The 26,634-nt window shown below is 40.8% G+C and overlaps 1 protein-coding gene across 1 annotated transcript in view; it reads left to right on the top strand.

Moving 5' to 3' along the window:
• The window catches only part of aopep (aminopeptidase O (putative)), a 105,122-nt gene that overhangs the window by 64,739 nt on the left and 13,749 nt on the right, over window positions 1-26,634 (top strand). Inside the window, exon 14 of the mRNA XM_084728708.1 lies at window positions 20,796-20,912. Coding sequence (XP_084584834.1) covers window positions 20,796-20,912 — 117 coding nt within the window. The remainder of the gene's footprint in view (window positions 1-20,795; window positions 20,913-26,634) is intronic.

Here is a 26,634-nt window from a genome sequence, read left to right as displayed (position 1 = left end):
AAGCATATCCACTTCGTAATGGTGTTTTTATGGCATCTGCGTTGTTGTTTTCTTTGAAGAGACGTCACCACTTCAAAGTACAATCACCCGTGTTTGGCAATTCGAACTTGACGAAGACGCATCACACATCTGGTTTTCCTTCATCTCTCTGTTCTCTCATCTCTCCTGTGCACCGTCTCCTGGTTTATACTGCCGTTTCCCCCTTCCCTCTCCCCCTACTCTTCTGTCTCTCTTCCACTTTTTTCTTCCTTGCTCTGTCTCTCTCGTTCTGTTTCTCTCTCCCTCTGTGATTTATTGGCAATGAATCAGGGATGAGGGAGTATGCCGGAGGAGAGATGGGAACATTCAGGGAAATGGCTGTTTCCGGCCAGACTTCATCACATCAGGATGGGAAATGGACGGAAGAAAAGTGTGTGTGTGTGTGTGTGTGTGTGTGTGTGTGTGTGTGTGTGTGTGTGTGTGTTTCTCTCCATTATCAGACCAACTGGGGATGAGCTGGGAGTCCACTACGGCGAGCTACAACCTCTTAATTGTCTTTAATTGAAAGCAAAACTTGAGCTTGTGCATACAAAAAAGTCCAGCCTATATTGCTTTAATGGAATATTTAAATTGCAGTATTACTAGCTGTGTGAACTCCATTGAATTAAATTACAACGTTCACTTTTATGGCTCCAATTCATGTTAATGCTGTACTCCTTACCTCGTTGAATCTTCACCTTCATCGTCATGGAGGGTTTGGGCGCACCCGTCACACTGAAAGCTGTGTTATCTCCTGATTAGGGACCTCCGTCGCAAACTGGTTTCAGGTCAGAGGTCAGGCAAAGATTGATGCTTCAGTTCTCTGAGCTCATTTCTACTTGTGTTGTTGGTGCTTGTTCCAGTGATAGAGACTTCATGTTGTGAAGCTGAAGGTGTTTTTCATAAGTAAAGGATTGCCAGATAGACAGGTGGATTTGTGTAGAAAGCAGTTCTTGAATCTACTTCTCAACCATCACCTATGATCACAAGCTTTGCATAGTGACAGTGTTACTATGGACACAAGTGGAAGCTGGTATATACTGTGCTCCAGGGTCTTGTCTAGAAGGGAAGCCCAGGCACACAAAGGATCATGGTTTTCCAAACCCTAACCAGGTGTTTGTGTCCCTAAACGTAAGCATATCCTAGCTGCAGTATAGTCACATTATAAAACATTTATAATGTGCAGAACAATGCTAACAAATCTCTCTTTGACATTTTACACTATAGGGCAGATGCAGATTAATCAATAAACAGCCGTTAGTTGCAGCCCTACTGGTTAGTCTGTTAGCGGCTAGGTTGCGAGCGACAATAGCTTACAATAGCGGGCCCCATGAGTAGTTTCTGTGTCATCTTTTAGGACAACATATTTTGGGAAGATGCTCTGATTGATTTTGCTGTGCCACTTTGTGAGTGGGGCCTTAGAATGGGTGCATATATAGATGTAAAGATGAATGGATAGATGGATGCCTTTTAACAATCAGACTCAACCTTGAGGTTCGAGGATGGTAGATGAGAAAGATGGCAGTAGAGATTTATTCTGTTATCTGCCTTCTGTGTGACACTGTCTTTAATAATTGGGCACACAATAAGGTCTCAGAGAGCACACACATACTGTACTGTAGCTTCAGGAGAATGGATTACCGCATCCCTTTGAGTGCACCAGATGAAAGGTCTTTCAAGGCTGAACTCATGAGCTCGGATGGGGAGTGAGAGATAGTCAAAGAGCAGGAGAGAATCAGAGAAGAAAGGGAGAGAGGGTGAATCCAGGACATCTGAAGAGACAACGGAGCTGGAGTAAAACAACAGATCAATAAAAGTATCTGACTGGCTTTGTCATTTTCCGCAGTAACTGTTGTGAAAAGTGCTGATCAGGAGGAACAGATTGTGTGGGAATCAAGGGATCAGCGTGGCAAACAACTGCTGTTTGATTCACCCTTCTGTCATGCTGCCTTCGCATCAATAAGCTGTTGATCCAGCGTTACCTGCCAATGAAACTTTCCAATCCACTTGTGTGCCTGTTTGAATTAATGTTTGCATCTGTAGCTTTATGTTTTGTGACAAAACCGATGCACTAAGCAATAAATATGCACATTACTTCTACAGAACACATACACAGCTGTGTCCCCACGTTTTATTACAGCAGTCCACTATATGACTCCCGAGTTTAACCTGTAAAACTCATGCCGTAGAATGACAGGATATTACTGTATAAACTGACCTAAAGTAAAATCCACACAGTGTCTGTAAAAGTGTACATGATGGACAGAACTGTGTTTTTGTTTGGCTTAGTTATCATGATGCTGTAGTCCATTACAAAAGCATAGATGTAATAAAAATCAGGCTGTTTTATGCTCGGTTACTTGAGTTTTTAAGGGATCGTTTAGATTATTTTAAGTGGTGTTGTATGAGATACTTTTTGAGTTTGGAGAAGCAGAGAGGACTACCAGCTCAAAAGCTAAACAATGTACTTGCTGTGGACAGGGTCAGCAACAACATTGAATGTATTTCACCCACTTAAAAAGCCCACGTAAAAAAATCAATATCAGTTCAAATGTATGTTGTATTTTGTGTATTTTGAATATTTTCTTTGCATTACTTTGCTGTCAGACAGCCTTTTCTGACAGGAAACCGCCATTATATAAGACAAATATTGCTTTCTCTAAGCCAACCAAACTTCATAGGCAAATGTAGTCATTTTAACTTGCAGAACATGGGAGTTGGAGTGTACTGAAAAAAAAACTAAATATAGTGTACACTTTAACTGATATTGATTTTTTTTTTAAGTGGCTAAAATTTTGTTACCAACCCTGTTCACAGCAGCACTGAGCGGCATCTACCATATCTACAGTAATGCAATGACTATTGACAAGTACTTCATACCACCCCACGTCAAATAATCCAAACTATCCCTTTAATTCATCTGAAGTTTCTGACGTTTTTGCTGATTGAGAGTGAAAGCTGATTCCATTTTTATACGTATTAAAAAAACAAGAGTAAGAGAGAGATAGAGGAAAATTAAAATTTATCAGCGGCGCAACTGTTCGAGATGGGAAGATTTATGCATGGAGATGGGAGGAGAGGAGAAAGAGGAGATGGCTCCATTTGTGTTGTGTTAATGAGGGAGAGCGAGACAGAGAGAAAGTGAGAGGGAGAGAGCGCCAGCGTGTATTTGTCTCATTTATCACTCAGCAGCAGTTCTGTTTTCGGGGTCATTTGAAGCTCACAGCCTGTCTCATCTCGTCCAGGGACTCCCTGCAGTCTGCGTGCGTGCGTGTGTGCGTGTGTGTGTGTGTGTGTGTGTGTGTGTGTGTGTGTGTGTGTGTATGTATACTGTAGCTGTTTATGAATGGAGAGTATACAGTAAAAGAGGAAGAGGGGATGTAAAGATATCACCAGTGAGGGCATATCTGCTCAGAAATACCACTTAGAATATTCACGACTCTCTGAGGAACACACCCTCACATGCACACACACTGTAAAAACAAAAATGTTATGAAAACCACCAAATTTCAAGGCATCTTACTTAAAAAAGATTTTTGAGTTATGAGGCCAATTCAAACTCTTAGGTTTTGAAAAAGTTTTTGCCAACCTATAATCTTTTGTTGAGATATATTGCTTTCCCTCTTTGGATAAACTTGAACATTTGAGTTTTAGAAACCGTGAAAAATTGCATTTCAAAAACTCACTGAAGTGAAAGTGAATAATGGTTAATTGTAGGGCAACAACTGATGATTATTTTCATTGTCAGTTAATCTGTTGATTATTTTCTCAATTAATCGATTATTTGTTTGGTCTATAAAATGTCAGAAAATGGTGAAAAATGTTGATCAGTTTTTCCCAAAGTCCAAGATGATGTCCTCAAATGCCTTATTTTGTCCACAACCGAAAAATATTTAGTTAACTGTCATAGATAAATACATAATATTCAGTTTTGAAATGTTGAAATCGGAGAATTTTGACATTTATTTAATGAAAAGGTGACACAAAATGATTAATCAGTTATTAAAATAATTGGCAATTAATTTAATCACTGCAGCTCTAATTAAGTTAATACTTTCAATTGCAACCCAAGTAATGACAAATGAGGGTTACAACTCATTGTGAAAATACATCTGAGGTTTCTAAAACTCAAAGAATCAAGTTTATCCAAAGATGAGAAGTAACTTATCTCAACAAAAGATTATAGGTTGGCAAAACTTTGTCTAGTTTATGTCAAAACCTAAAAGTCTGGGTTTGATTCAAATTTTAAAAGTCCAGTGAAGGCAGTTGCCTTGAAATGAGTTTTCTCAATTTGTTTTTTTTATAGTGCACACATAAAGGTGAAGTTGCGGTGGGGAGTTCTGGGGGCAGTTATACAGAGCAAGAGTAGCTTCAACAGGCTTTTCACTGAAGTGGTCAAAAGGAACACACACCCTTACACAAAAACACACACATACGCACACATGCACGCATACACATGCGTTCTGAATCCCAGAAGCATTTGAGTGTCATTAAAGTGCAGCTGTGTTTGTCTTTCCAGCACACATGGAAAACACATCAGGGACAGAGAGAGAGAGAGAGACAGAGAACACAGCCTGCTGAATATGGCTGCCACGATACGTACAAAACAAGCACAGCACTTTGTCACTCGCACAAATACACACATTGTTCATTTTGGACTCGATTCAAACACAAATTTAGACGTTCAGTATAATGCAGCACTATAAAAGCGCACTGTAGCGTGGAGGTCACGGTGTTAAACCCAGTGACACTTTAGCCAGATATTTAGTGTAGAGTCATGTTCAATATTGGGCCTGGCTGTAAAATGGAGCTTGCTTTTTAGTGGTGGGAAATGAATCAACGCTTTTCACATAAAACCTGATTTAGGCGTCACCTAGTAGCTTTCATAGGTACAGTACGTAATGTTGTGTTTGTGTGTCTGTGTGTGCATGTATGAATGTGCCGTGCTGAGTTCTAAAACATCTGTCTTTCCTGGTAATGACTGGGGAGCTGACAGTGCTCTCAGACAGCTCTGATGCAATTAGCCTTGTCAAAAACACACACACACACACACACACACACACACACACACACACACACACACACACACACACAAACACACACACACACACACACACACACACACACACACACACACACACAGATACACACACACATGCACACAAAGTAATATCAGCTGTATGCTACCAGGCCCATAGACACCGAAGATTACAAAACACCCTCCACATGAAAACAATAAGTAAGTGTCTAAGATATCTGATGGAGTGTTTGAAGGGAGTTTGTCTTCACAGAGGCTGTCTGCCTTATGATGCTCATTAATTGAGGTCACAGTTGTATTTGTGATGTATGACCAGTTTTTTGTTCCAAAAACAGTATCATGCCTCCTGTGAGCTATTCTACTGTTAAGTCTATCCTAAATTCCTTAACAGTAGAGACAAATCGATGGTCTAACCATTATTTTAATGAAGTGGCTTGTTTTCAAGAACTCAAATGTGCAAATAATCCTAGCCTGCTACCACACGGATAAAAGATGCACTGTATTTCAAACCGGTTATTTTCTGAAATATGAGTTTATAAGACTGAAATCTCCAGCAACCAACAATCGTTTTCACTATTGATTCAGCAGCAGATTTCATTATTAATCATTTGCTCTATGACATGTCCAACTAGAATTACTGCCTTGCAGTATGCCGCCGCTAACCAGCTAAGTTGCAGTTTATATCCATGTCTGTCTGGACTTAAGTGATGAAAACTCTTAAGGAATTTAATTAAACATATTAAGTGTATTTTGGGAGGAAATGGAAATTAGCACTATATGGACCTGCATGATTCCAGTGAATAATTTCTAGTGAGACACATGCTGTCTTCACTTAGAGATTTTTTTTCACAGAGGACTGACAGGACATTATGTCGCAGTGAAGCTGACCTTTGACCTTTTTGATATAAAATGGCATCACCTCATTATTTTATCCCATGAGACATTAGTGTGAAATTTCGTCAAATTAGTGTGTGAATTCTTGAGTTATGGCCAAAAACATATTCTGTGATCTCCAAATTCTAATCTGTTCATTCTTTAGCCCAACTGGACATTTGTGCCAAATTTGAAGAAATTTAGCTTGGTTGTTCCTTCCAGAGATATAGTGACCTTTAACCTTTAACCACCAAATTCGAATCAGTTCTTCCTTGACTCCAACCGGTCATTTGTGCCTAGATTAAAGACGGCCCCTCAAGGCGTTCTTGAGATATCATGTGTCTCTGGCCACGGCTGTCACCAGGACAGAGGCATAAAGACAATGATAAAAAGTTGGTCAAAACTAGCAATTCTAGAGGCATCACCTTGGAATTTAGGATCTTCTGATGACTGACAGCCAAAAGTCCTAATAGATCAGATAAAAAACAGTTTAGTATCACCTAAGACCAAGAAAAGCAGGAAACATTCAGAATTGAGAAGATATAACAAGGAAGCATTTTTTTTGCTTCAAAAGTTGTAAATTAATTTTCTTATGATTCCACTAATCCATTAATGTGTTTCAGCTCGAGAAAAAAAAATGAGGCATTAGAAATTCAGATGTCTTTTAAGCTTATTTTCACCCTGTTACAAGGAATAGAGTGCCGTAAAATCAAGGTAAATTGACTTGCAGCCAAGTCATTATAATGATGAACATGTTGAATCACAATGATTAAGCTGTGTAAACTCTCATTCACACTACCACACTGGGGATGACAACATAGAACTACTGACTTAATCTTTACAAAAGTCTGGAATAATCTAGTATTATAGGACAGTCAGACAGACACATATAAAAGCTTGTTGCCAACAGCCTTACTGCAGGCGACAGCTTCAGCTCCAGACTCCCCAGTCTGGGATATCATGTGTTTCTAAGCTGGATGTGGTCTTATCATAGGAAAAACACAGAAGGATTGTCTTCCTGGGACTTTAATGGAAAGTAAACAACAAGTTTTGAATTTCTCTCCGTCTGTTTTTCCCGTTGGAGTCTCTCTGAGATGCTGTCTCTTACTCCATCTCTCTCCTGTTTCTGTGGTGTCTGCTGTCATTCTCTAATATCTACCTCTTCTTTTTTTCTTCCTTTGTGTGTGTGTGTGTGCGTGTGTGTTTGTGTGTCTTTGTGGCGGTGCATGACTCCACAGCTGTGTGTGCGCGTCTGTCTGTGCAACAGATATCTGGGCTTAGTCCATCCCACATACCTCTGTCAGCTTAGACTGCTTAAACCCAGCCAGCCTGGAGTTCACACAGGAGACAACACACATGCACACACACACACACACACACACACACACACACACACACACACACACACACACACACACACACACACACACACACACACACACACACACAAACATAGATACAAAGACCAACAAATAAAGCAACACATTAACACAGCTTGGACAAATGCAGAAAGACACGCTTAGAGAGTCCTCTCCTGAACGTGACCTTTCTTTTGATGGCTCTGGCTATGTTGGCCTCCCTATGCCGTCTCCTCTTCCCTTCATGTCCCTCACTGCCACTCCCTCTTCATGTTCGACTCCTGTCTCTGCCAGAGTCATCCCATCTTACGTCCTCCCACTTTGGCTCTCTACCTCTCTTTCTCAGTGTATCTTTCAACAGCCAAAGATGCTATCACGACACTGGAGGTCATCGCCGGTGCATGTTTGTGTTTTACCCCCATTATTGTTGTCATCCAGCTAAACCCGCCTTGAATGGACAAATAGCAGCAGCCTCAGTGTGTGCAGGGATATGTGTGTGTGTGCTGACATTCAGAAACCTAGCCGCTATGAAATGGCATGGTAAAATTGCCAACATTCAACTGCATGAGCTTAAAAACGAGTGTGTGTTTGTGTCTGCCTGTGTGTCTGTGCCCTATTAACCCTATAATCAAGAGCAGCACACACCACTGATAATATTTATCCACAACCCCATGAAGGAAGCTGCAGTGTGGCTGGTAGCCACTGTTGTTTCTTTCCCCCCTCAGGGATAATATTTAACCACGACCCCTGGGCTGCTCTCACCCTCTCAGGATCAGGCCAGAACAAATGACATGAGGAAATTAAACCTGGGTGCTCTGCTATTTTCAGCCTTAGCCACATTTCATACTTCCGTGCTTTATGTGTTCAGGGAGTGGGCAGATATCTGGGAGATAACTGAATACACCATGTTAGTGCTGAGCATCAGGGCTTAAATGAATTCCAATATGATGGTGATTCTGGATTGAGATGTCAGAATGTTGTTGATGTTGGCAGGAAGAAAATCCACCAAAAAAGGATATAGACATTCACACAAACCTGAAACCCTTCAGTGAAATGTGGACAAACCACAACATCAACAAGGAGAATGGATGTAGTTGTGTAATTCGATCAAAATGCTGCTTTAAATTGCACAGTAATTTGTTGTGATTTTGAACTTGAACTTGTTTCATACTTATGTATAATGTTTGTTGATGTGCCCTTACATGAATGTTATCAGTTATTTTATTTGATTTATGTTGTGTGAATATGTTTGGACCTGTTTATCACCACACGTTTACTTCAGAGACTTAAAAATTACAATGAACAATGTCTGTTTGAAACTTTTATGCCGTTATTTCATTGGACCAGTGTACTTACACCAGCAATACATTAATCCCTCGATATTTTCAGACTTCCCCTATCAGTCTGTGTCCCAAGTTTCAAATATATAGTGCAGCTGTCGAAAGTATTGTTACTTAAATACTTTTACAATACCACATGTTTGAAAACAGCACAGTGTAAAGATTTAATAATATTGAAAGTACAAATCTATATAAATGAAAAAGATCTAAGTGCTCATTCAAGGCCTCAGTTCAATTTATTCTTCATTTCCTGCCAGAAATTTGGCTTGCAGCAGCAAAACCAGACAGTGTTCAGTGACGTTTTCTGTACCAGCACTGTGTGCAGTTTGTTCATTTAAAAAAAAGAGAAAAATTACCAAAATATTTTGTGTGCCTCTGACTTTTTTCTTTTTGCTGTGGCATCCAATGAGCTGTTGAGTATTTTTTATACTAATATTGTATCTCAGTTTAAAATGCTGGTATTGTGGTAACCTTAGCACTGCTTTTATATTTAAAAAAGGGGCCAATAATTTCCTAAAACACTGTTTTTAGTTGCGGACTTGGTGTGCTACTGAGTATTGCAACAACAGGATGTGGGATAGACTCAAAATAAACTCTACTGCCCATGTTCATCATCATAATAAAAGAACATGTCAGCCAGTTCAGCAGTGCAGGTCACTGATGTGTTTCCAACAGGACAACAGTGATGTTGCACAGTTTATAAGCAATATCATGCTTTGAATATGCCAACAATACTTGTTAGTAGGATCAATCCATTGCCGGTTTCCTTTTTTCATGGCATTTCTCCACAAATATGTTTGAGTTCTCTTTTTTTGGTAAACACACAGGAATAACAAAGCACTCTGCATAACATCGGTCCATGCAATCAGCATAAAAAATAACAATAGCTGAAAAAATATAATGGTAAGAAAAAAACAGCAACAATACAATGCATGTTTTTTTAAAATAAAAATAGAATCCATATGTTCATGAACTATCCTTTGTGAAATATGCAGGTCAAGTATTTAAACGGAAAACACTCCATGATTATCCAGTGGCAGTTTGCTTTAGTGGGATGTTTGTCATTGATCCATGACATAAACATTTTTCCTTGGGGCATATACAAGAATATTGTACTGTCTGCCAGAACTAACACAGCATCTTGACTCAGATGACCCAGGAGCAAAGACAGAGGGTTCATATGCAAAGCCACACCGAATATGTTTTTGATATATTGACGATGACTTTCAGAGCAGTGTATCTGTCTTCTTCGGTTAGGTCACCTCTCTCTTTGTCTCAGCAGACGTCCAGCTGTTTGGATGTGTCACTGTAGTACAAACGCTACAGCTTTTTTTCTCTCTCGCACACAAACAGCAGTCCTTTTGTTCCAGCTCTGTTTCAAAGGCCTCTCTCTTTCAAAGGCACACGGGTGGTGCAGGGGGCAAAGCACCCGCCAGCCACCGCTGAGACCTGGGTTCAGTTCCTAGTAGTGACTCCTACTGGTTGGTTTGGGCACCTTCACTGAGGGTAGTTGGACTGGGATTGGTATGTCCTCCCGGTGAACGTGGCAGCAGGTGAAAAAGACACAAGGAGGAGGAGGTCTCAGAGAGCAACAGTAGCATAAGAGGTGACAAGCACTGTCCCACAGGGGAATAAAAGAGTGAGGAGATAACAAAAAGAGGCCTATCTGAAATGTACATGTGTTTGAGGAGTTGTTTGTGTGTCCATTGGGACTGGAACAACGGATTGTAGGAGGAGGAGGACTGGTAAGAGGGAGGCGAGGGAGGCATCCACTGGAGACAGTTAGATTTGTGGCTTGCGTCAAAGCATAGAGTGCCAGAGATTAATTAAACTTCCCCTGTTTTGGAGGTGTGTGTATGTGTGAATGAGTCAGAGCAGTGATGAGTAGGAGAGAAAACATGTTAATTGCCTCTATGATCAATGCCAAATTGCAGAAACATAGAATTTTACATAATAAACGCCCCACCCTCTGCGGCTACCGCACAAAGAAAATGTTGAGACAGAAGAAAAGCTGCCCCATGAGCTGAAAAAGACATGCCTCATGCCCGCTGAAAGTGCATGCTTGTGTACTTGCGCACACTCTTTTTGTAGGTGTGTTTCTCTGTGCATGTGTGCCTGGTTGATTCCCCCTCAGAGAAAGTAGTCATTCCCCACCGCCGGTCCCACTGTGTGTGCTTTTTCAGCTTAACCCCTGACTCGCAACCCCGCTGTGACCCCACGCTGCTTTTTGATTGGCCTGAGACTGTGAACTTGAAGGCCAGGAAGGAAGATGGAGGGGGGCAAAGGGCAGCTACTACCCATTCTAACAACCCGCAGCTGATCAAACACACACTCAAAAACACACTTGCTCATTCACACAAACATGCAATGGTGCAGACTGGGTTAAATACTGGGAGACAAAATAAAGACGCTAACTAGAACCATGACGGGTTCTTCAGCTTGACCCCACAGGAGTTTTTGGTTCCTGCTGGAACCTTTTCTACTTCAACCTGGAACCCTTCCAGAAGGTTCTACCTATGACCAACACAAAGGGTTGTACATATAACCATCTGTGAAAGGTTTCACCCAGAACCCTCTATGGTGTAATGGTTCTATCCAGAAACCTTTCCACCTTCTAAGGGTACTAATAACAATCCATTGAGGGTGTTCTACCAAAGACCTTTTTATGTTCCAAAAGTTTTATCTCGAACCCACCCAATGGATTCTACCGAGAAACCTGAACCGATGACAAAAGGGTTTTAACAATCCTTGAAAAATTCTTTCTACCAAAAAGGGTTCTTTGGATGAAAACTGTGCTTAATTGAACCTTTATTTTTTTTACATAGAAACCTTGGTAAAACCTTTCTTCAAAAAAATTGGTTCCTCAGAAGCAAATATTTCTGGGTCGAACTTAAGTCCTTTAGGAAGAACCGTTTTGGAACCCTTATTTCTAAGAGTGTGCATGCTTGAAGCATACAGCATAAATGAGGCACATAGACTTGTTTGTTTTCCAAATGTGGTCTGTTGATTGGCGAAGAATGGTACGTGCTGTGAATATTTGTTTCTCATTATACTGATGCTGGTGAACATCACTGACACTTCACCTGTCGTCGGCGCATGTGTGCTCGTGTCAGAAGACACATTGATGAGACAATTGATCCCGACAGCCATCATGATTGCAAGGTTAAAACTTCAAAAGCTTTGTCTCTTTCTCAGTTCGCTCTCTTTTTCTTGTCCCACTGTGTCTTCCACAAAAGCTTCCTATATGTGTTGCTTCTTGATTAGGTTCACAACTGATTGCGGCAGCCAGATCCACACACAAACATGCGCCAATATACACCCTCTTCATCCCGCTCTCTGTTGCTGTAGTGGTCGTTGATTAAAGCAGTTCTCATAATTGAAAAAAACAAAGAATGAATGATTAGACTGCAGATAGACATTCGTAGCTGTAGGTCATCGCCGAGGTCATCAGTCTGTGACCGGCACTATCTCTGTGTGAGATCATCACCATGCTCCAGCAGCAGGTGTGACATCATTCGAGGAGATGATAGCACAGAAGACAGCTCCATTTCACAAGTTGAAAGAGTTAACACGTGACTCACAGATAACCTTTCAGCATCTCCTGTGTGTGTGTGTGTGTGTGTATTTGTGTGTGCATGTGCTCCAAGCCCATTACCCGAAATTGGTTTACAGAACCTATGATGTCAGCAGACCTTTTTATAATGTCTTTATAATGTCTGTGACCTTGCCAGAGAAATTGCAGTATCATATCCCCACAGTGTATGAATTTATTTTGCTTTAGCCACTTATCATATTTATAGGTTTTATATTTATAGGGTCCTCTCATTACTGCTGGGCCTTTTACTAAAGTCTGCCACATAAGCTTCTGCAAACAGAGACTCGTGCAACTGAATGAGAGGGGCCTCCTGCTAACAGGCAACCATGTATGTGATAATTAAGTAATCTGATTCTTCCTGACAAAGGTAGTAAGGGTGGTTCATGCCTAAAATTCCACTTCCTGAATCAAACCAATGCAGGATGATTCATTGTTTGAATCTGGTCCAGGTTGCATTCACATGGGCAAAACTCAAACAGGCCAGAAATTGTGAAAATGCACCTTCCTCCAAAACAGGAAGACAAATTTTTTTTTTAACCAATGAAATGACATTTACAGAGCTGTTTACACCAGAAATAAAGCACTCCAGAGTTCAACTGCGGTCCAAGAACACCAGTAGCTGCTTCATCTGGACCAGTTTGCATCCGGCGGTCACACCAAACCAAGGGATAAACACTCCAGTGTTTAGTTTAACCACATTAAATAAGGCTGGTGTGAACCTGCCTTAAGACTCAATCTACTGCACTGATTCAGACATTTGTTGCTACATTCACACTGCAGGCCTTAGGTAACGGTGCTCAATTTGGATTTATTAGGCAGATCAATTTTTTTTTGTTTAGCTGTTCATGGTAATCTTAAATGGGGCCTATATCAGACACCCCGATCACATATTAGGTCTAACACCTCATTATCTCTCCATAGACTATCTCTTATTGCTGCTGTCTTCCATGTTTGCATTAACAGAGTGACTCCTGCTAGCACAGAATTGTGATGAATGTTGATCTAGAGTGACTTAAAAGTTGCATGAACTCTGATATGACTGTTCAGACTAAGGCTGCATTGAAAGAAGAAAGTTTGGACAGCGAAAAAAACATGAAATCAGATTTTTGCAAATCAGATCCAAACCACATTTGAATGTGGTTTGAAATGTGATTCCTACCTAATTTCTAAAGATGTGTCTCAGTCCACACAACGTCATTGTGACAAAAGTGCATCAGAATGGCTAAGCATATCAGCTGTCCTCTGTTTGGAGGGCGAGATTATAGATCTCCATGTCTCATTCTTCCTCATCGGAAAGCAACCCATGCAGATAGGTTGATCAAGTCTGGACACACAAATCAGGTCTAATTACTTAAGTGTAAGCCGTCTGTCTTAAACAAATCTGATTTGCCTGGAGTCTTAACAAAGCCTAAATGACCCAAATCAGAATAGAAATGATCAGATTCCATGTGATTGGTGCTGTTCATACTGTTATGAAAAGACAAATTGAGCCACATATGAGCAAAAAAGTCAGATTTTGGCCACATTTGCTTGCAGTCTAAATATAGCTTTAGACTTCATTCATTGGTTAAAGATGCTCAATATTTTACTATTTAAGAAGTATACAGAGCGTGGTATAAATGCTGCTGGGATTTCAGAGAACCGAATAACCACTTGCCAACATTGAATATTCCAGAGCTACCATCAGTTTCTTTACATCATTTGGTTTTCAGTTTTTTTTTCCCTCTTTGCTCACTTTTTTATTCCTGACCATCTGCCCCATTTTGTTGAACATTTCAATTCTGTGCAGCTGTATAGAGCAGTTACAGGCTAATTAAAAGTGTAAGTATTTGTGATGCTATTTATGCTGTCATGGCTGTTGAGAGAATCTTAACAGCTGCTTGGTGTACTGTTTCTCCTCAAGACCCCAGCTCGCCGCTGCAGTTTGGACAGATGAATGCTCAGGCCCTTAAATCAAGAGTAAAATAAAGACGGATGGAGAAAGATAAAGGATGCAAGGAGGGGCTTTATAATTGGAGGAGCCAGACAGACACACAGTTTGGTCCAGTGAAAAGAGGACTGAAAAGGAGTTGGTATGGAGACGGGGAGCAGACAGTCATGGAGACAGAGGCAGAGGAAAGAAAGAAAGGGAGGGATTTAAGGGAAAGAATGAGTGAAACCTTAGTACCTGAGGCGTGGGCTGAGGCCTTTAGCTGCTGGTGCCAGAATGTGTTTTTACGAGCCTGCGGTCAGACAGAAATAAAAGGAAACCGAGCGGCTGAATGGCATCACATACACATACACACACACACACACACACACACACACACACACACACACACACACACACGATTCAATGGCCTCTCACAGTTTGGTTTTATAATGTCACAGTTATTCAATGTCTCCAACCCCCATAATGCAGTGTGACTGAACAAGCAGCACACTCTCCCCGGTGGTACGGAGGTAAGGAGTGAGAAGAGGAAGAGAGGGGAGGTAAGGGAGGTTAAAAAAGCATTAGCAACACCTCTGTATTCCTTTCAACGGTGCCAAGGGCATAAAAAGAGGTTTCCTTATGTTCTTTGGAATCATTATATGGATTTTATGGTCAATCGTTGGCTTTTACACAATCCCTTTGGTGCCTTTTCTCTTTTTTGTCTCTTTTTCCTTTCTTCTTTTTCACATTGTTTTGTCATTCCCTTTTTTTATGTCTTATTACCGGTAAATTATAATGAGCTTGAGCTCCTCTGATTATCATTACAAGCAACTCAAATGAGTTTGACAGTTTAAAGGAGAAATCTGTGATATATTTACTCTATTTTATCATAAAATAACCGTGGTATGCCATCAGTGATAAAGGAAATATGTTAAGTTTCAATACTCAGTTCTCTAACAACAATTCTACAGCTGTGGTGTCCTCCTTTGAAATTTGTATTCCAGACCAGACTCACTGTTTTAGTTTGCTTGTTTCACATTAATCAGAGTTTAAATCAATGCTGAATGTTCGCTGAATGAGTCAGTGCCTGTTTATCAGTTGTAAGAAATCATAAATAATCTTTCAGAAGGGGTAGATGTTTGTAACAGTTAAACATGTTAATGGAGTCTGGCAGGCAATAAGGCAGGCAGCCACTGAACTCCAACAACTGTGTGTATTTTTGGAGCAGTAGGCCTCTGTTTTCAGGATAACGGGCTTAACTTTACATTGACAGACAACTGACAGTTATAAACAGATGATAAATTTAAAGAGTAGAACTCGTCATAACTTGTTATTGTCAGTTTACAATGTTGCACTCATCTTGCACTCCTACAGTGTTCCTGCAGCCTGCCTGAGTTTCTTTGCATCTGGAGGGCCAGGGGGAAACAACTCGTTTCAACCACAGATTGTATCTTAAATAGGGTTTCAGTCTATTTAACAATACAATCTATGACTCCAATTCTCTATTCGGACCGCAGTACTCGTTTTTGGACGCACAAGAGCTACACATCGTTCCTTTAAGCCAACAGTCCAGTGAGAAAAGAACTAAGAAACAGCAAGAAATGTGAGTAAAAAAGATGAGTAGTTTTTTTTTTTCTAGGAGCAAAAACGTGGGAGAATGATGATTCAGTTAGCAGAGGTTATCTGAGGTTCCTCTTGTAGAGAGATGTGATGGTAAATGGCAAGTGACCTCTTACGGTCGCAAGAGACTTAAAAGGGGTGTAGATCATGACCCTCTTTGGCACAGAGGATGTGCAGCATGTGAGGGATGGATGGAGAAATATTTTGGATCAATCCTGTCAACACATAAAGGCTCCTGGAAAAAAGGACACAGGCTCGCTCTCCTATGTTCTGTACAGAGTGGTACTCAGTGCCGTTGCCATGGAAATACTGAACAAGTGATGGATTATTGGAAAGGGACAGAAAAAGATTTAGGATTTACAGTTTTTTTTTGTTATTTGGACAACCCTTTTTTCATCTTTTCATCTCAAATAAAGTGCAGGGAAGTCAACGTTGACTCACAGATGTGTCAGAAACAATTCATTTGCAACTCATAACTCATCTTTTATTGCAGCTCGATCAGAGTTAAAGGTAGAAATATAACAATAAAGCCTCTATTGATGCTGTGAGCGTTTGTGTGTACGCATTCTGCACAAAAGGCTAAGGAGCTTCGATTCATTTTGTGCTGTACGAACATGTTATGCAGCAGTAGCATGACTAATGTTGCTTAGTCCCATACACCCACACATATGCACTCACACACACACACACACACACACACACACACACACACACACGAAAAAAATAGCTGCTTCCTCCTTTTGACTCTTTCTCTCCATTACTCGCTTATTTTCTCCAACTCCCATAGGAACACCATGCACAAACACACACTCAACTATATGTGCATCATAATGTATTTATAGTTTGCGGTGGACATCATATCCTGTGTTTACTATAGCGGTTTGTCTCATTGAGCTGTCAGTCACTGTGGCAAACAGTCTATATTTGTGCATACGTGCACTCATTTGTGTGTGTGAGCGTCATTGTTCTGTGGAGGTTTAGAGGTCAATGTGCGAAGGGGACGTTTCAGCAGCATATTTCCCAGAGGTCCTTGCAAGGCTCGACTCAATATAGAGCGGGTGCAACCAGCCCATGTCAGCGGTTTGTGCGGAAGTGGAGTGTCTGTGCATTGTTTTATATATATTGTCCATATGAGTGAGATTACAGGCAGCCTGAGTGTGTGTGTGTGTAATGTGTGTGTGTGTGTATGTGAGAGAGCGAGAGAAAGAGTCTGTGTATTCTGTCTTTTTCACCATTAGCATTCCTCAGCTTTGACGGACAGTATGGGAATGAAATGCCTCTTTCATGTGGCCAAATTCTGTGTTTTGTGTGTGTGTGTATGTGCATGTGTGTGTGTGAGTGTGAGCAGATCTTTTCACATGAATCGTTGAGATAGAGAGGGATACATTTCCCCCTTCAGTGGTAAAGTGCTTTCAGCACTGTACTATTAAGGGCTATTGTTAGAGTTACCCATGACCTGGTCATGACATGGGGCTGTGTGTGTGTGTGCATGTGTGTGTGTTTGGCTGTGCGTATGGGCTGTTTGTAAGTGTTTGTGTGCTGTTCTTCAAGTGCTACCCATTAATAAGGGAGTACTCAGCCATGGAGTTCACCTTTTCCCCTATAATTGCTCTCTCTCCCCCACTATCTCTCTGTCACACACACATTCAACTGTCGCCAAGCTGCCCTGAAACACATTTTCAATCACCGATGTGAAGTTAGATTTTGCTGAAAGTGGAATTCCAAGGCAGTCGTCGAACACATTGACCCTACAGTTGTCAGTGATGGAAGAAGTATTCAACCTTTACTTGAAGTCATATTTCTTAAAGGGATAGTTCATGTTGTATAATGTGGGGTTGTATGAGGTACTTACAGTATCCATAGTCAGTGTAGATGCCAGTCAACCCCAAGTTTGGAGAACCAGAGAGGAGTAAAAGCATGGAACTGCTGTGGACAGTGTGTGCAATGAAACATATTTTAGCCACTTAAAAAAGCTCCACGTAAAAAAAATCTGTCACGTTAAGTCTATGCTATATTTAGAATATTCTCTACCTTCCCATCAGGTGGGCTTTTCCGACGGGAAACTATTGTTATATGAGCCAAATACCGCTCTCTCCAAACCAACCAAACTTCATCTGTGAAATCAGTCAATTTAGCTCACAGCACAAGGGAATTGCTGGTCTACTGCTGCTTTGGTCTGTCAGTTTGTTGGTGTTTTAAAAGGATAGTTTGGATTCACCAAAGTCACACCATGACACAAAGGTCACACAATCGCACAAACAAACTAACGAATTGAGGCAGCGGTTGTACAGCAATGCCAGATTTTTTAGCTGGATCTCTTTCAAGTGGTTAAAATACACTTTGATGCTGACCCTGTCCACAGGAGTACATTGTGTAGCTTCCCTGCTGGTACTCCTCTCTGCTTCTCCAAACTGGGTGTGTGCTGACCGGCATCTACTGTCAGCAGTATACTGACTATTGATGAGTACTGCATACAGCCACACATCAAGTAATGCAAACTATCCCTTCAAGTCATATTTATTGAGATTTTTTATCATCTGTGTGTCAATGTTATAGCATTTATGGCTTTTGACTTAATCAGTGTACAAATCCAAACTCCGGTACACAAAGAGGACATTATTATCAATAAGTGCCACAACACTCAGTTCCAATATCTACTACACACAGTTGCAGGTGCATGCACCAAGGCTCAAATGCATAGAAACTAAAATAGAGCAAATTAGGTGAGTAGGTTCTCTCTGCTCTTACAAGAGGTAGATTTTCATTGTAAGGTTTAACAAGTTTTCATTATGCTGGTAGTCTGTCTTTGGACCATCTTGGGAATTGTGTTCCCAAGCACAAGGGAAACAATTCATGCATTTAGTGAAGTGAAAGTAAAGTATAAAGTTGCATAAAAGAGAAATGGCAAAATAAAGTACACGTTTGAATAGAGAGCATGATGGTTAGACGTTTTGTAGTTGCTGTTGACATTGGCGATTTCACTGTGGTGATATTACATGTGATGAGATAGACAATCCTGTGAATATGTGATCAGTGTGTGTGTGTGTGTGTGTGTGTGAGGATAATAATAACATTATAATGGTTTGCAGTGTACAATCATTGACCAAGAATCTGTTTTTGGAGACACTAGCGCAGACATATTGATTACCACCATAGCAACATAAGTACATACAGACAGGACCTCACAGTCAGCGCGGAGCAGGGATGTGTGTGAGAGAGAAAGAACTGTGTTTTATTGCTGTGGACTCCTCACTTTTCAAAGGGTGTGAGAGTGAGAAGGATCATGGGTGGGCCCCAAAGAGACCCTTTAGAGATGGAGACGCCACTTCAGAAAACACTCAGCCTTCACAAAATGGAGGGAGGAGGGACGCAGAGAGGGGAGAGTCGATAGAGGGTGAAGGGAAAGACTGAATATCAGATTTTCCACGGAGTTAGATGATCATCAGTGTGTGTGTAGCAATGGTGGTGTTTGATTTGACCATTTGCCAGCTAGAGTCTGGGTGTTATTCCCTCAGCTCCAACAGCTACATGCTGAAATACTTCCTGGTTTTAGGTCAGGTATTTCCCAGCAGCACTAAGGAGGTTGTTTACCGAAGATAGCTTTAAATGGATGGGCTCTTTACAAATTATATATTGCACAAATGCAGCTATTTACTCTTGCCTGGATGTGTTTACCTGAATAGAGGAGTTTTGCCTGTCTGTTTTTGTCTGTCTGCCCCCTCTTCTGTCACTTTCTTTTTTTCCCCCTCGCGCTCGGCTTCACTCAGTCACACACACACACTTCATACCTATTTTCACATCAGTCTCTGCGGGGCCTTCAGCCATTAATTGTGTCCCAGACTGGGACCAGAGAGTGAGTGTGGCTGGGAGTGTTGGGTGTATGCACGAGAGAGAGGCAGGCAAGGCTGGGCACAGCTCTCTCCAGGGGAGGAAGTCACTCTCTCATATCGCTGCCCACATCCATCCCCAGAATGATCGTCCAGATTCACCGCAGAGTTTCCACCCTCCCTGAAGATGTTAGTCATTAGAATAAAATAGCTTGTTTCCTTTAGGTTTACCTCAGGATAACACAGTCAATACATGTGCTATTTAAAGGGATAGTTTGGATTATTTGAAATGGGTTTGTATGATGTCCATATCAATAATCAGTGTATGTAACACCCCTAACTTAAAATATATTGTTTTTCTTTAAGTGGGTCTCTTTTAAGTGGCTAAAATGTATTTTGCTGCTGACCCTGTCCACAGCAGTACATTGCTTAGCTTCCATGCAGGTACTCCTCTCTGCTTCTCCAAACTGGGGCATGCGAATCGGCATCTACTGTAAATAATACACTGACTATGGATAGGAAACCTCATACAACCCCGCATCAATAATCCAAACCATTCCTTTAAGAACAGCGGGGCATCCTGAAAACCTTTCGTCTTTTCTCAATTTTTAAGGCTGTCATCTCCGCAATCAGGGATTTCATCGCCATCTCACAACCTACAAAGAAAAAATGTTCTAAAAGTTGTCTTTTTTGGCAGCGCGTGTCCCTGAACACTACTGCTCTCTTTGTTTCTCTACAATAGGACGATATCAAAAAAGACAACTTCATTGCTTTGTTTCACCTCTCTCTCTGCCCTTGATTCGAAGACTAATATTTTCCCTTCATCTGTCCTCTTTTGCCTATTTTGTAATATTTCCCAGCTGTACAAGATTGACTTGGTTTACCATATTTATTTAATTGCACATCTCCGCTCTGTTTTATTATGCCACTGTTTCCTCTGTTTGAAAGGCTGCATTAATTACCTGACTTATATTGATGTGTTTTTCCCCATCAAGCCTTCCCCAGCACTGGAAAGAAAATTAAACCTAAATAAATGTATTTGAGAACACACTTCCAGCATGCAATATGTTTATAATTTTGCTAGTTTAGTAGTTTGAAGCTGCTGGTGTATGGAGGATGTGACTTTTTTTTGCTCATAATGTCCAATAATATGTCTCAGTTGATTTTATGAGGGAGCCTGTGTATTAATCTCATGAATTGCTTTGTCTCCTCAGGTGACGTCGGAGCAGCTAGTGATGCTTTTGGAGCTCCTGCTGGAGGAAGAGGAGCTAAGCGTGGCAACAATGCGTGCCTTGCAGAGGACTTACGACCTACAGAATCAAGACGCTGAGGTAAGACCACACACACACACACATACACACACACACGCTCAGACAAGTGAGCGTATGCACCCAAGCTCCATAATCTCCTCCAATCATAAAAAGTAGAAGGTTTCCTCTGCCTTTCCATCCCAGGGCACAGCGCTTAGTAATGTGTAGTAAATTCTGCTGTAATAGCAGCTCTCTTCTTTACAGCCACCATTACTGACTAAATCCCACAAGTATTCGCTTCATGTTTTAGTACTGCACAAAGTTCCTTAATGGTACTATTAACAATGTTTGTGAGTACGTGTGTGTGTGCATGTGTGTGTGTTTTCTTGTCTTGTGTTCGTGCCCTGCAGCTGTGTGAAGAGTTCTGTACTGTACCTCTCAGTACAGGAGTACGAGTGTGAAAACACAGCTGCGGCAGAGCCCGTAAAGTGTCCACGCTAACCTCTGTCGTTAACACATGGCTCATCTTAAAAAGAAAAATTTGATACATATTTAGTTTTTTACAAGTTCTTATTAATTATATGAGCTGTTTTGTTGGGGCAGTAATGTATATAATGGGGCTCAGATGTTCTGCTGTACAAAGCCAGTTAACCAGAGCGGTTATTGTATTGAATCCAGACATGTAAAGTTGCATCTAAGCATGTTTTTATCGTTTACATCAGACCCCTTGTTCAAGTTCTCACAAATAAAAAAGTCACCTCTAATTTTTCTAATGTTTCAGTGACTTAACTCACTCCTTGATGTTACTGTTTGATCCACAAATCCACAATATATCGCATTTTTGCAATATATTGTGGATTTGTCAGAGCCAAAAAAAACAGGAGACATTTTGAAGAAAAAGTAAAGCGGTTAAAATGTTCTAAATATAGCCTACACTTAAACTGATACTGATTTTTTTTTTTACAGGTAGTCAGTTTTTTAAGGTGGCTAAAATACATTTTGTTGCTGGTCCTGTACACAGCAGTTAATTCAGTTGAAGTTGTGAACATTTATTTTCACTCAGATTTTTGTGAATGCTTAGTGAGAGACTCAACTTTGATATTCTATATACATTTTTACTATTTAAAGCAATTTTCCAGAGGCTTTAATTTTAGCAATTAACCTTGCGGTCAGAAGCCGAGGCCACTTTCCATTTGGCCTCGGGTCCGGCTTTAGGTTTGGGCCTCTTTAGCTGGACTTCCTGGCAGATGGAAGCAGATTCTCAACCGCAGTTTCCAGGAAAAAAAAAAAACTTTCAGTGTTTGCTAAAAATACACTGGGCCATTATGCACATAGTCATGCATGGAGACACACACACAAACTCTGTCTCTCGTACACTCGCACACACCTGCACACATCTGTCTGAAGGCAATGGTCCTGTCCTAATGTTAGTAATCTCACTCAGAGGAGGTTAATCACCTACGTCTCTCCTTATAAATGTGACCATTTATTCTCCTCTTTCTCTTTCTGTCTCCTTGTCTGATTGTGTTCATCTCCTCGCTCTGCTTTTCTTTGTCTGGTACTGCATCCTCTTTAGAACGTTTGATGATTGATCTGTTTAAAATTCTTGGACAAATACAAAACCGAGCACACTCCAGCCTCTGAAGCCCCTCGCTGTTTACCTCATAGAGAACGAGAGCCTCTCAGAGTGGATGAATATTGGATTACAGGAATGATTTTTATGGCTGCTGTGGAGTTTTTTTGTAATATGTTGGCTCAGAATGCATCGTGATACGGCACAACACGGCACAGATTGGTCATCCTAAAATAGAACTGTATTATCAGTCTCAGCTGCATATAGTAAAAATCTCCAGTGAGTCTTCTGATGATTTCATACCACATTAATGACAGACTCTGCTGATTTGCTGTTTTAATCAATTTCATTAATTCATCTTATAATATGTTTTTCTAATTTTCACAGCTTAATCTGGTGGTAGAAGTATGTTATGCTGCTACATAATGTTTGACCAGCTGTTGCTTTACGTGTCTTATTCTGAGAAGTACAGTGGAGTTTATAGTGATACGCTGTGCAGTGAAAGTGATAAAGAAACTTGACTCTGGATTAAAGGTGCAGACAGGACTGGAGTGTGAGCTAAAGTCTGTGTGTGTGGTACACTCTTAGAAATAAAGGTGATACCTAGAACCATAAAGGGTTCTTTGGCTTGTCCCCATAAAGAAATACTTTTTAGTTCCTGTTAGGACTTTTTATAAAGATTGAACCAGGAACGCTTTCAGAGAGTCCTACCTAGAACCCAACATAAAGGATTATACCCAGAACCCTGTCCGACAGGTTCTGCAGAGAAGACCTCTGTAGTGTAGTGGCTCCACCCAGAAGCCTCTCTGAGGGTTCTATTCAGAACCTCTTCACCCTCTAAAGGTGCTAACAAGAACCCATCCAGGGGTTCTACCGAGAATGTTTTTATATTCTTGAGTTTTTATTTAGAACACACTCTAGGGGTGCTAGCGAGAACCTTTTTTACATTCCAAGTTTTTCACCGAGAACACGCTCAGGAGGTTCTTCTGAGAACATTTTTTTTTAATTTCAAGGGTTTTATCTAGAACCCACCTAGCTTTTTATATCATGGTACAAAGAACCCTTCATGATCTTTTGATGAAAGGGATGAAAAGTGTTTTTAAATGGAACCCTTATTTTCTTTCTTCAAAAAAGAGTTCTTGAGAAGCAAAGGGTTCTAGGTGGAACCTGGATCACTCAGGAAGAATCCCTTTGGAGCCCTTATGTCTAAGAGTGTAGTGAAAGGAAATCTGTGTCTGACCAGCGGTGTGCGTGCAGCGGGACTGCTTTGTGAACAGTGTGAGTGACCATGAATACGTGTGTGAGTCGTCTGTGAGCCGGAGCATGTGTTTGCATGTATGAAAGAGAGTGCATGACTTCTCCCATGAGCCTCATGTGATGTGTGACTCTATGTGCGTACGTATGTGTGTAGTTTCTGATTTTGTGATAGCGTGGGTGTATGCTTTTGTGTGTCGAAGGCCATCTGTCGGTCAAGCACACAGGACACATTGTCTGTGTCTGCTGCCCAGGTTAGGTTCAGTCTTCCTCCTCCAGCGAGCGGAGGCTTCACCGGACCACTTCACCGCATGTGGAGCGGAGACAAGGACACAAAAGAAAGAGGAAAAGGAGTTATTAAGAATAAACTGAGGAGTGTCTGAGAAAAAAAAAAGTTTATTTATGTAGCCTTTTATCATGATGACAGTCTCAGTGGGCTTCAGTCTGGAAACAAAAACAGCTTCTGAAGTGAACGAGAAAAGAGGCAAAAAAAGAGAGAAGCCTCTAATGGGAAATATTTAAAAACCCTGGCTGACAGAGATCACAAAGGAGGGAATTCCTCTCCACGTCTAATAGGTGCCACTGGGCAAACAAGTAGGAAAACAGTAATGGCAGCTGTAAGTAGATTGTAATGGAGCACAGATATACTGTAAGGTTGAAAGCAGAGCAACTGATCAGTAATATTTCCAACAAAATGGCAAACATTGCCTCGTGCCAGCTTGTCAGTTGTGAGGATTTGGTGCTTTTATTGTCTGCACTGATTTCTGTTATCATAAATGTTCTCTTTTTTCCTTTGTAGCCACACAGCCTACTATTGCTTATGTTGGTCTTTATGTATAGTCTACGAAAATGTTTTTACAGTACATATGTAAAGTGCTGAACAGTAATTCAGGCACAGACATTATAATACAACAACTTGTGAATCATCGCAAACCACAAGTAATTTTAATCAAATGGCAGGTGATTGTTATAAAGTGACATGGCCACGGCCAATGAGCTGTGGCATGCTGTTTGGCTTAAACACAGTGAGAATATCATGAATATGTAGTTTGTAAGTAACCACTTAAACTGCGTGACTCAGACTAGTTAACTACTGAAAAAACTGCTGAGATTTGAATGCAGTTAAACTACTGCAAATTGTAGTTAAACTAGTCAACTACATGTAGCTAACTACACCTGAACAATGACACTTAATGGTATCATCACTGGTCTTTATTATATGGTATATTTCCTCTCTTTGGCCAGAAAGTCAGTATATGAGTTTGTGTTTGGGCGTCCATGCTGGTTTACAGTATGTGGACAAGTCCAGACTACCGTAACACTGCATTTGCATCTTCCCTTCATACATGCTTTGCGTGTCTGTCCCGTCTATAAGCTTCTGACTTTATGAGATGTGTAATTTGGTTTGTCTCGGTAACCGTGGAGCACACACGGAGTACGTTAGTATCAGTCGTGGCATTTGTGTATGTGTCGGAATCAGTGGTGGTGGTGGTGGAGGGTGAAGGAGGGGCGGGGGTGCAGTAATAAATGAAGGAATGTCACCGTGTTATTGCATGTGCTGTCAGAGAGAGGGGCCCAGCAAGAGGAAACACAGTAAAAAGAGGGGTAAGGAGAGGTGCACCAGGCAGCTGCTCTGCCCCAGGGCTCTCCCCAGGAATGTAACCCAGCACAGGGAACAGCTGCTGGGGCTACGCAGGCCAGAAGGGCAGGGCTGGCACCAGAGGGTACACATACTGTACACACTCGTGCACACTCATGAATACAGACACACACACACATGTATCCTTCTTCCTCGAGCATGTTGCAGGCACTTTATCCATAACTGTGGCTCAGCTTCACGCAAATTACAACATAAATAAACTCAACAGATTTCCTGTCCTCAACATGTTCTGAATGAGCGAAAAGAAAATCTTAAGGAATTGTATGAAGGTTTTGAAAATCACCTTTTTGTACATTTTTAAGACAAAAAAGGGGTGAACTCCACACAAAGTATAATAGAAAATCTGACATTTTTTTTATTATTCATAAATGTCTCTTCCATAACATATACAGTCGTAAAAAAAAAAAAAACAAGTTGGGTTTGAAATGTATTTCTTAAAGGTACAGTATGCAACAAATCACTTTTATAGACTCATATGACATAACCCCTTCAATCATCACTTATGATCCACTAAAAGTGTGTGGCAGTGTCTGTATCTGTAAAAACCCCACCCTCTGCCTGCACTTCTTTTTTTCCTCATGCTTTGTTGTGCTTGGGATGTTTCACTAACCCAAAATGTTGGTATGACACATTTAGGAACAGCTCATACAGACTCAGACTCTAACTTTAACCATACACTGGTACCACTTTTTTGCTTCCTAAAATAATAATTTAAATCAACATCACTCCAAGGCTACAGACGGCAACATAAAGAATAATATTAATAATAATATCCATATTAACATTAGCACTGATTAAAGGAGCAATATTTAGCAATGGCACGTCCAGAAATGAGTACAGCAGTCCAGATAGTGAGTTAGAGCTATAGACAATATATGAAGTGGGTTGAAATCCTATTTAATATACAATCTATGGTTGAAATTAATTGTTTCCACCTCTCCCCTCCTCCCCAGACTTTATTATTATTTTTATTATTAATGATTTCTTATAACTCATGAACAGACACTTAATGATTCAGTGAACATTTGGCTCTAATTTAAACTCTAATTTGCGTTTAACAGACAACTAACTTAACTAAAACAGTTACTCTGACCCGGAATAGTAATTTCAAAGAAGAACACTGCCACTGTAGCCTTGTTGAAACTAGAACAGTTAAAAGAGATTCTGTTGCAGTTTGTGTGGGGTCATGTCGTATAATGCCTGTACTATCTTTGTCAAGTCTGCTTTGGGTTTGTTGTAGACTTCCAGAGTAAACAGAGGCAGAGAATATATGGGGAAAGTAAGATTTAAAATTTTGATGAAAGAGGAAACAACAA

This window comes from Lutjanus erythropterus, chromosome 10, assembly GCF_056507025.1.
Source record: "Lutjanus erythropterus isolate fLutEry1 chromosome 10, fLutEry1.hap2, whole genome shotgun sequence".
In the NCBI taxonomy this organism is placed as follows: domain Eukaryota; kingdom Metazoa; phylum Chordata; class Actinopteri; order Lutjaniformes; family Lutjanidae; genus Lutjanus; species Lutjanus erythropterus.
This window is presented reverse-complemented; position numbering and strand designations above follow the sequence as displayed.